General features: G+C 47.1%; 1 protein-coding gene across 2 annotated transcripts; it reads left to right on the forward strand.

The window, feature by feature from the left end:
• The first annotated feature begins 678 nt into the window (after positions 1–678).
• On the forward strand, positions 679–10,144 carry FGFR1OP2 (FGFR1 oncogene partner 2). Of its 2 annotated transcripts, none has more exons than XM_071551617.1 (6): positions 679–777; positions 3,122–3,258; positions 4,055–4,172; positions 4,782–4,924; positions 7,954–8,067; positions 8,432–10,144. In XM_071551617.1, exons 1-6 carry the CDS (start codon positions 774–776, stop codon positions 8,567–8,569), a joined length of 654 nt encoding a protein of 217 aa, XP_071407718.1. In that variant the 5' UTR covers positions 679–773; the 3' UTR covers positions 8,570–10,144. The 2 variants fall into 2 exon arrangements, with proteins under 2 accessions (XP_071407718.1, XP_071407719.1); XM_071551618.1 differs by lacking the exon at positions 679–777 and adding an exon at positions 1,766–1,850.
• The last annotated feature ends 1,204 nt before the right edge of the window (positions 10,145–11,348 follow it).

Consider the following 11,348-nt stretch of genomic DNA (forward strand, 5'->3'; position numbering starts at 1 on the left):
GAACTCTGCGTTATTCCTGTCTGTGAGGGAATTCCTTGGTTTGTTACAGTCCATGAGGGAATTCTCTGCTTTATCCCAGTTTGTGAGGGAATTCTGTACTTAATTTCAGTCTGTGAGGGAATTCTCGGCTTTATTCCATACTCTGAGGGAATTCTCTGCTTTATTCCAGTTTATGGGATAACTCGCTGCTTTATTCTGGTTTGTGAGGGAATTCTCAACTTTATTCCAGGCTGTGAAGGAATTCCGTGTTTTACTTCAGTCCGTGAGGGAATTCTCTGCTCTGTCCCAGTCTGCGAGGGAATTCTGTGCTTAATTTCAATCCGTAAGGGAATTCTCTGCTTTATTCCACTTTGCCAGGGATTTCTCCGCTTTATTCCGGTTCGCAGGCGCTGTGGGTGACCCACAAAAGGGCCCCAATCCCCGAAACTGCCACAATTTGTACATTTTAACAAACCACGCGCCCTCCTGGCACACTCCAGGGCCTCGCCGGAGAGAACGTGCCCCTGACAGCCCCTGCAGCCCTCACAGCGCAGACCTTTGTCCCGCCTGTCCCGCTCAGTAACAATTTTAACCCAAACTTGCGGAGTTTGGCCCCAAAACCCACCCCGGGCGTGACCTCTCGCGAGACCTGCGCCGGGGAGGGGTGTCCTCTCGCGAGAGCCGCGCGCGGCGCCCCCTGGCGGTGCCGGGACGCGCCTCCCGCCCCTCAGGCCGCCATTTGTCCCCGGCGGGGCCGCTCCGGGCTGTCCCCCGGCGCCGTCGGAACCCCGGGCATGAGTGAGTACCGGGAGGGCTTCGCGGGCACCGGGGAGAGATGCAGTGCCTGCGACCGGGCGGTCGGGAGCGCGGCGGACTCGCGTTAGGGCGCCCCAGGGCCGGGGCGCCGTGAGGGGTGTGAGGGAGGAGGAGTCCCCCCACCTCCATCAGACCTGCGGGCTCGGACGGGCAGCGGACCCCTCAGGTGCCCGTCTGGGGAAGCGCCGGTGTCGCGACAGTTGCGGCTGTCGCCTCTCATCATCGCGATGGTGGTGAGTTTTGAGGGGGGGAAAGGCAACACTCCAGGCGGTGACACCCCCGGGGTGCCCATGTCCCACCGGGAATGTGGCGGTGACATCCCCGGGATGGTCCTGTCCCACCGGGAATGTGGCGGTGACACCCCCGGGATGGTCCTGTCCCACCGGGAATGTGGCGGTGACACCCCCGGGATGCTCCTGTCCCACCGGGAATGTGGCGGTGACATCCCCGGGATGGTCCTGTCCCACCGGGAATGTGGCGGTGACATCCCCGGGATGGTCCTGTCCCACCGGGAATGTGGCGGTGACATCCCCGGGATGGTCCTGTCCCACCGGGAATGTGGCGGTGACATCCCCGGGATGCTACTGTCCCACCGGGAATGTGGCGGTGACGCCACCGGGATGGTCCTGTCCCCACCGGGAATGTGCCGGTCGTATTCCTGGGATGGTCCTGTCCCACCGGGAATGTGGCAGTGACACCCTCGGGATGCTCCTGTCCCACCGGGAACGCTGGTGGACCTTCCCATCAAGCCTGAATTCCTTGGAAACTCCATCCTGGCTCAGCGCTGCCAAACTGGTCGCTGTGGGAAAATGAGGTTTCCAGAAAGGATAGGAAGGAAAGATGGGACAAAACGAGAGGGAGGCGGTAGTTGCACAGAAATCTGTTCTTTGGTGTTGTTCTTTTCTAATTTGCTAATGAAAGCCATTAGTAAATAGCAGGAAGTGCCAGGGAATGGTGTGTGGGAGGGGTGTTGCTGTGTGAGGTTGTTGCTCTGCTACCTGTTGACAAGGTTGGACTGAACTGGGAATCTCTGGCAGGGCAGAGTTCAGGAATGGGTAAGTTTGGCTCCTGTAGTCACACTCATAAAAAATAGTGCACTGTAAGAATGTGTTTAAATCAATTATATTTGATTAACTGGGGTTTTTTCTCCCTAAACATCCAGGTTAACTCACAGGGTTTGCTCAGTCTCAGGATAAGGCAAAGGTTTTGTTTTTCACAGGAGAGAATTTTAAATTGTTTTTGCATGGGCTGTGAATTGAGGTAAACTGCTCTCCAGCTTCTCCTTAAACACGGACCCCCATAAATCAGTTTCTGCACCAGTTGAGCCAGTTAGTGTGGAAAGTCATCTCCTGTCTGTGATACTCCTGTGGTCCAGTGGGAATCTGGATGAATCCCAGAAAGCACAGGTTAAATTTCTGGGGTTTGAAATATCCTTCCTTACCTGGGGCAGTGGGGAAAGGTCAGTTGAGGTAAATTTGAGGATTTCTTTAAGCTTGGCTTAAAGATCCTGTGCTGTGATTTGTAAAGGGGCCTGAAAAAGTTAGAAAATCAACTTGAAGTTTAGGAAAGACTCAATAATCTTTAATCCTTACAAAAATCTTTACTTTCCCAAGAAGCCTGGCTAAGAAATGGATTTAGTTCTTTTTGTGCCTTAGAATATCTCCGAAAACAAAGATAAAGTCTGGTATCAATAAGGCCCATAACTCTCCTAAACCTCTGCCCCTGCTGTCTGACTGCTGAAGGGCATTGAAACAGATTTCCTTCTCAGTAGAACAAGTGCAAGGTTTCTTAAAAGGAAGTAAAAAAGTAGGCTGAGAATCTGTCTTGAAACTTAATCTACCAACCATGAATAAAACCCAATTCAATGTAAAGGCCAGTTTGGAAATGTTGGAATTTTGCAAGTTTGGCAATTCTGACAGTAAGTAATTTCTGTTAACAACTACTGCAATTAGAAGCCGGTGTTTTAATTATGCAGTCAGCCCTTTTCCTCGCTGTCTTTCTCCATCCTGTTGATTCCACGCAGTGATGTTTGTGTTCATTTATAGACAGGATGAAAACACAGCCTTTAGTTTTCTGAGTTTCCCCAGAGCAATTTTCCCTCCTCCATCAGCTTGAGCTGTTCCTTCTCTGCTGATGTAACTCATCAAAATCTTCCAGCCCACTGTAAACCTGGATTTATACCTCAATTACCTCGAAGTTTATCAGACTTAGGAGGTTGCATTCAGCTGCTTTAGGCTAAAGAAAAGAAGCTCCATGCCCTGGATAGTTGCTGTGTGTGCAGCGAAGGAGGGTGTGGTGGAACTGCTGCCTTTCTTTGTGTGTTCAGAAATGAGCTGCACGATCGAGAAGGCGCTGGCGGACGCCAAGGCGCTGGTGGAGCGGCTGCGGGAACACGACACGGCGGCAGAGGCGCTCATCGAGCAGACCACGGCGCTCAACAAGCGGGTCGAGGCCATGAAACAGGTTTGCTGTCCACGCACCCCTTGTGTGCCGCTGTGCAGTGTGGAGTCAGTGCAGTGTTTGGGTAATCCTCAATGCCAAACCAGGTGTTTGTTGTTGTTACAGGTGTGACCGACACCTAAAATAGGCTGTTTATAGATTTGAGCCTGTGAAATGATCAGTTGTGATCATTGCTGTTGTAATGTTAAGGCGTTGTTGGATTGAGTGTGACTTTCGGTGGAGAACTCCTGACTTTCCATGTGGGAGCTCATCTCCTCACTTTAATGGAACACAGGATATCTCAAAGGGGCTATAAAATAATGATTCATCCCTGTAAAACTTGTCATGCTGAGGCTTCATGGCTTCAGATCAGGAGTGCTGAATTTACCCTTTGTTGGGAGTCAGGATCCACTCACTGGGATCTGTGTGACTTTTATCCACACGATCTTGTAGTTTAATGGATTGGGAAGCCACAGTAGATACAGAGAGGTTAATACTTCATGGTTTGTCTTTACCACACCTCAGGTTTAAATTACCTGATGGTGATCATCACTTGCAGTAGCTGAAGGATAAATAACACCCACTACATCTGTGGTATGAAACTTGTTTGGAAACAAAGGTGATACTTTGTGTCTCTAAAGGGCACTGTGTCAGCAACACAGTCAGAAGGGCGTGTGTTTGATATTATTACTTAAAAGCAAACATTGTCTTGCTGGTTACAGACTGACTGGCAGTAGAGCGGGTGCTTTGTGGCCTGCTGTGTAATGCCGGCCTTTGTTTACTCACAGATGTTGTGCCTTTTTGGTTTTTTAATAACTAGTACCAGGAAGAGATCCAAGAGCTCAATGAAGTAGCAAGACATCGCCCTCGGTCTACGCTAGTGATGGGCATCCAGCAAGAGAACAGACAGATCAGGGAATTGCAACAGGAGAATAAAGGTAAAACAGGAATAGTCTATCCTTTCTAGGTTCCAGTCTGCACCACTGGAAATAGGGAAACTTTTACACTGATCTCCTCTCAAAACATAGTTGGGGAAGAAATTGTTTATTCTAATCTCAATTTGTCAGTTTAAGGGTTGGACTTGATGATCTCGGAGGTCTTTTCCAACCCAATCGATTTTACGATTCTGTCATTCTATGATTCTATTCTATAATACAGTCTAAGAGTCCTCATGTCCAACCTCTGGGACTGATGAACAAAAGGAGAGGTTTGGGAAAAGTTACATTTTCAGTCACAGAATCCCAGAATCCCAGACTGTTCTGAGTTGGAAGGACCCACAAGGCTCATCGAGTCCAACTCTTCAGTCAATGGCCCACACAGGGGATTGAACCCATGACCCTGGCATTATTACAGCCAAGTTTTCACCAACTGAGCCAATCTCAGGGTTTCTTATCTAAAGCCCAGCACAGGTGAGGAGATAGAACTTAATTCTGCAACCCAGGAATGGGCAGTTATGGGCATATTTGGGTTTTCTCAGGTTGAAATAGGTTTGTGTTGTGTTGTGGTTGCTCGTTCAGCTCTCATTGAACTTTAAATCCTGTCGGCAGAGCTGCGCACGTCCCTGGAGGAGCATCAGTCTGCTCTGGAGCTCATCATGAGCAAGTACAGAGAGCAGATGTTCAGGCTGCTGATGGCAAGCAAAAAGGATGATCCAAGTGTAATAACAAAGTTAAAAGAGCAACATTCCAAGGTAACGACCTCACTGCGGGGTCTGCTTTTGTTTTCCTTTTTTTAGTTAACACTTGGTAGTGGATCAGTTCAAAGTTTACTTTGTCTCAGTTTTTCTATCATTGTACAAATCCTAATTCTTCTTATCCAGTCTATGCAACACGAACAGGAAACTTGATCAGGTGAGTAACTCAACCTTACCAGCTTCTCACTTATTTCAACTTTTAACAAGTAGCATTTCATTACTGTATCTACTTAATTAATTAGTAAACCTGTACTTACTAGGAAGAACAAGCTTTTTAAATTCAATATTCAAATATTTTTACCCTAAATATCATAAAGAAAAAAAAAGATTTTAAAAGCCCTTTGGAATATTGACTAACTGAACACACACTTGTGTTTCCTGCTTCATCCTTGGTTCTGGTCTCAGTGCTGGCCAGGATTGCTGATCCAGAGCAGCCGGAGGTGCTGGAAGGGTGGGGAAAGCTGCTGGCATTAGTTGGGTTTCAGAGGCTTGTTGAAAAGCAAAGTGCCACTAAGCAACATTTTCCTAAACTATTATGGGTGAGGTATATCTGAGTATTCAGCAGCTTCATGTAAGATTGATACATTCTCTTAGAGCATTAATGCATAGCTCGGGCTTCTCTGATGTATTTAGAGCACAACTTATTATTCCAGGTCACTAACAGAAACAAACAGAAACTTTGTAACAAAGTATTAGGTTACACTTTAAATTAACCAATCATTAGAGCAAAGTCGGTGGTTGCTCACTGAGAAAACAAAGCTTAAGAATTTGTTGCTTTCTTACCTGCTCACAGCATCCTCTGTGTGCAATTAGTGCTATTAGTATGAAGAAAATTACTAATTAGAATGTATCTTTAGCATAAAATCATAGAAAGGGACAGGTATAGATCCTTTTCAGGAGCAGTTACCTCAGCACGTGGTACAACATCTCCTACAGCCCCAGGTGTGCCAACACAGGGAGGTAGAATTGCATCCATCCCCGGAAGCACTTGGAAAATCCATGTAGGAGCATTTGCATGGATTACAGGGTTGTGGGGAAAAAATAATATCACCCAATATTATTGAAACAGGAGATTTAGGCTTCAATGTTTCTGTTAAACCTGATCCCTCAAGAATGCCCAATGGAAGGGATTTATCACCCTTAACCTGCCGCTTCGGATTCAGCCTTCATATTCAGTCAGACTGAACAATCTTGAAGCACTTTTGAAATATTTCTGTCTTGTTAAGTAAAAATTCCATTCTACCCAAGCAGTGAAGCTGTTCCCAGAAAGGGCTGCTTAATCAAGTGCCAGCTCTTACCTTGAGTGCCTGTTTACAGAAGGTCATTGATTTCTGCATCTGCTTTAAATAAAACACCAATCTCTTCTGGCAGTGTTGTATGCAAGAAGAAAAGTGTTGGCAGCAATGACCCTGCTCTGAGTGTGCTGTTTGAACTTGCTGAGCTGAAACAAGGCCTGAAAGCTTCTGTGGCTCTTTTTATTTCTCTTTGGAGGAAAATCCCCAAAGAAAGGCGAGCACAGAGTGTTGGTAAAGGTTTGAGGCTTTCACTTTCATTGCATTCTTTGCTGTTGCACCACGTAAGTTTTTTCCAGAGCAGAAGCTCACAGTGTGCTGTATCTGATCTAACATTAGTGACTGTGGAACAGCCCAAAGTCCTATTGATCCAGAGGGCACAGAAAATGGGAAAATAGGAAGCAGGGAGGACAGCAGTGTATCTGAAACCCACGGGCTTCCTCAGGGCCCATCCTTGCCTGGCCACAGCTTCCTGTCAGGCTAAATTTGGGGGTTCTTTGAAAAAGTGCTTCATGTCATCACCTGCCCTGCAAACTGAGAAGCAAATCAAGATTCACAGCAAGTTCTTGCCCATCCCCTCTCATTCTGAGTGCGCACTTAAAGAGTAAACAGCTCAATTAGAGCTTGGGCGGCTGGAATGACAAAGAGTGAAGTTGGAGTAAAAGACAAGCTGAGAAAAAGACAGTACAAGACAAAAGCTTCTGGAAACACCATCCCATTCTCTGGCCTAACTGAGGGGCACAGCCTCTTCCTGGAGCTCTGCAGGGAAAGGCAGCAGTGACCCTTTCAGTGTTCCCTGAACCCCAGATCCCAGATCAGCTGGAACTGGAAGTGGATTCAAGCAGAAGTATCTTAAAGAGTGAAGGACAGATGTGAGTTTCCTAATCCACGCCACAGTAAAAGGGTGAACAGTCCACCTGGTCCTCTGAAGAGATAAATGCCTGTCCCTGGGCTGGTCCTGGAGATCAGGTTTCCAACTGGAAAGAATGTGGCAGACCCTGCTGCTCTCAGCTGAGCTGACTTGTTTTGCATATCCTAAATGATACACAGCAATTCCTGCTGCTCGGGAGGGCCTTGCCAGGGCAAGGACAGGGCTGACTCCATTTGGAGGCTGGGGAAGGCACAGTTAAGCTTCTAGAAAATTCTGATAAAAGGGATCTCTGTGTGGCAAACCAGATTCATTTAAACAAATGACCACCTACAGCATAAAGTTAGACTTTGTTTTCTTAAATTTAGGGCTGTGTTAATAAATTGTCACAGCAGTTACAATGATGCACATTTAATGCTTTGTTCTGTTAAAAATTACTGTATACTAAGGGAGCTGGGGGTGTTCAACCTGGAGAAGAGGAGGCTCAGAGGTGACCTCAGCACTGTCTGGAACTCCCTGAAGGGAAGTTCTGGCCAGGTGGGGGTTGGTCTCTTCTCTCAGGCACTCAGCAATAGGACAAGGGGGCACGGGCTCAAGCTCTGCCAGGGGAAATTGAAGTTGGAGATGAGAAAAAACTTCTTTGTAGAGAGAGTGCTCAGGCATTGGAATGGGCTGCCCAGAGAGGGGGTGGATTCCCCATCCCTGGAGGTTTTTAAGGTGAGCTTGGCTGTGGCACTGAGTGCCATGATCTGGTAAAGGGACTGGAGTTGGCCCAAGGGTTGGACTTGATGATCTCAGAGGGCTTTTCCAACCCAATCCATTCTGTGATTCTACTGACAACCCATTACTGCCTCTGTGTGCCTCAGGAGCTGCAAGTGCACGTGGACCAGATCACAGAAATGGCAGCAGTGATGAGAAGGGCCATTGAAATCGATGAGAGGCACGGCTGCAAAGAGCAGGAGCGCATCAGCCAGCTCGAGGTGAGGGGGGGCCAGCCCTGGCACGGGAGAGGGCAGGGAGTGCCCCACAGCTCCTCCTGGGGAGTTACTGCAGCAGGGGCTGTCCTGTCACAGGAGAGGGCAGGGAGTGCCCCACAACTCCACCTGGGAAGTTACTGCAGCAGGGGCTGTCCTGTCACACTGCCCTTGTTCCTCCCATTTCTCCATTCCAGCTCTTGTCTCCATGGGGGGTGCAGAGGGGATGCTTAAGGGCCCCTCCAGAGCACCTGATGTTCTCTGTTGTAGAAGAGAATAAGGGATTTTAATCCTCTTGCATTAGTGTGGTTGTTAATGCAGTTCTCATCTGGAGTCCCGTTAAATGCCTTCTTTCTTTCTCTGCTTTTAGCAAGAAAACAAAGGCTTGAGAGAAATCCTTCAGATCACTCGAGAATCCTTTCTGAACCTCAAGAAAGAGGAGGCATCAGAGAGCACCTCCCTGTCAGGGTTAGTGACAAGCAGCGACCTGAGCCTGAGGAGGAGCTGAGGGCTGTGGGGCCAGGAGGCCTCAGTGCACACCTTACCAGGGCTCACTGCTCAGGCACTTGTACTGAATAGGGCACCAGCAAGAGAACGTGTCACTCTCCAGCTCAGTGGCTCTCCTGTGTGTGACACAAACTGCATTGGCATGGCAGACTCCTTGCCACAGGCCCAGCTCCAGTAGGAAAGGGATTAATGGGAATTCTTTTTGTATGAAGTCATTTTACAGGTAAAAGGTGAGATTTCAAGTAATTTATATAAATTATTGCTCATGCGAAGTTTTAGTGCAACTGTTCTGTAATAAAAGGTAAGATTTCAAGTCCAATCTCTGGCTAAAAATCAGTAACTCAGAGATATACTTTGTGCATGATCCACATAGCATTTTTTCCTTTGGTTTCTTTTTTAATAAATCCCATTTTGCCAAACCTGTTTGATGGCAAGGGCATAGAGGCAGAAGAAGCCACATTATTCCCATCTATTCCTTCTCCAATTTCCTGCCCAAACTTCCTAACTGGGAAACAGCAATTGGAAAGCACCCAAGCAATGGCAGCACAAAGGTGGGTGGGAAGGAGGAAGTAGCTCTATGCAAAGTTGGCAGCCTGCAGTTCATGCTCTTAATTTTCCTTTTTTCAGTGCTAAGTAGTCACCAAAAGGTTTTACAGTCAGTGAAGCAGAGCTGTACTATTCTGAAATCAGCACTTAGTCAAGTTTGATTTTCAGTGACAAGGCAGAAGGAACTAAGATCCAGCACTTGCAAGTGTGCCAATTTGATTCCAACTTCTGGGCCTCAGTTAATGTATAAGCTGGAAGGAGATAAATCAGCTCCTTTTCACAGCCCTTTTGGTAAGTGGAGGAGCTGCTGCTTTTCTTTCCAGAGCACTTTGGCTTCTAAGTTTAAAAACACACTGAGGACAGTCAAATAAATGAAAACAAAGAGAGAACCATCTCCAAACTGGCTAAACATCCAGGGGGAATTTTTTGGGGAGCATTTTAGCTCAAGCACAGAAGATTCTGGCCTGCTGTTACTATCTGTAAAACCTTGCCAGTGCTTCTCTAATTTAGATTTTGCATTTCTGCTGTGGCTTGTCAAAAGCAACATCTTTTTCCACTGCAGTGTTGTGTTGTTGCAAACTTCTGAGAGATTTTGGGTTCAGTTGGTGAAGTTCCTGTTTCTAAAGCACCTTTCCAGCCACTGACGGGTGTCGGAGACATTTCACCCCTTTGATGCTGCTGCAGCTCCAGGGCTGACTTGTGGCTTGGCTGCCAGCTGCAGAGGAGGGGTGTTGGTCTGGGGCAGTACTCTGAGGTTGCTCTATTATGAAATAATGCTTGATTAGTGTTTATTTTTGTAAATGAAAGGAAAATGTGAGTTAATTTATCTACTTCCAGTCTTCACATTTGATACTTGCTCCCCTGACCTGACCACTTCAGGATCCTGAAGAGCCTTCACAGTGTGTGGAGTGACTATTTTTCATTGCATACCTGTTATTTTTGTAATGCAGATGGCTTGGGAAGAATTTATGGCTAGAATTGTGTACTGTACAGTAAACTTATTTTATCAATAAAGCTGACTGAAAATACAGCTGTTTCCATGACTAAAGCAAGGCTGGAAGGGAAGGAACGTGGTGGGGAAGTTTCAGCATTACACAACTTGTTCACCTTTTTAACATCGTGGTGTTGGCAACACTGATGGTCAGGAAGGAGCACTGAGCTCCAAAGTGCCACCAGGAACCAAGAAACTGGAACAAACAAGGAGATGCAGCAGGAACATTTGGCTGGAGGTGTCCCAAAGCCACCATCTGCCTGCAGGATTGTCCCTGTGAGCAGCATATGATGAGTCACTGAAAAAATTGTTTTCAGTGTTCCTGAGCTTTTTTGCTTCCTGCAAATGGCTTCCCCCCCACACCCCCGCCCCCATCCATAAAAAAAATAAAGAATCCAGCTCATTTTGAGCCCATTGGATAATCTGCTGTTACACCAGGTAACATGGAAAAATTCCTGCAGAGCTAGGAAGTATCCAGTTTTCCTTTTGCAGCTGCCTTGGGGGTACACAAAAAAAAAGCCTTAAAAAATTACCTCTTGCACAGCACAGTGGGTCAGTTTGTGGATTCTGATTCTCACTGATTATCATCGCTGGTACTCACTGTGCCTCTGGGGGGCGCTGCAGCACAGCCCAGCTCCCCCTCCTCATCCCTGGGGAAGAGGGACTTCGTCCAAGCAACAGTCCAACCATCTTTCCAAAGGCATCTTTATTATAAAAGGCATAGAAAATAATAAGAGTTCCACTTGTTTCTCGCACATGGTTAATCACAGCAGTTACAAACCCCACCAAGGTAAACACATTCAGGAGCATTTCTGTACCACACAAGTGTTTGCTACTTGCCATCACCCAGGGCAGGGACATGCTCAGGATCTGGGCAGGGGACCCAGCAAAGAGCTCCTTGTTTATCCCACACAACAGCACAGGGAAACTGGGCCCAAGGTGCAGGATTTCAGCCTTGCTTTGCTGCTCCAGCTCCAAGAAATCACAGGATTTGTGTCTCTAAACATCCTGAGTGTTCAGTCACCTCAGACACTGTCACTGAGCTTTCACTCCTTACAGAAAAGTCATTTTAAAGTCATTAATTATTGTCAGGGTGTTGTAACTTTCCCAGGGAAAATTATTTTGCCAGTTTCCTTACAGAGAGTCGTTTCTCACATATTTACTACCAATAATTTAAAGTGGGGGCTGAGAATTTCAGCTTCCACCACCAGGGAATTCCCTCGTGGAGGTTCCACACAGGCCA

This window comes from Pithys albifrons, chromosome 3 (genome assembly GCF_047495875.1).
Source record: "Pithys albifrons albifrons isolate INPA30051 chromosome 3, PitAlb_v1, whole genome shotgun sequence".
Lineage (NCBI taxonomy): Eukaryota > Metazoa > Chordata > Aves > Passeriformes > Thamnophilidae > Pithys > Pithys albifrons.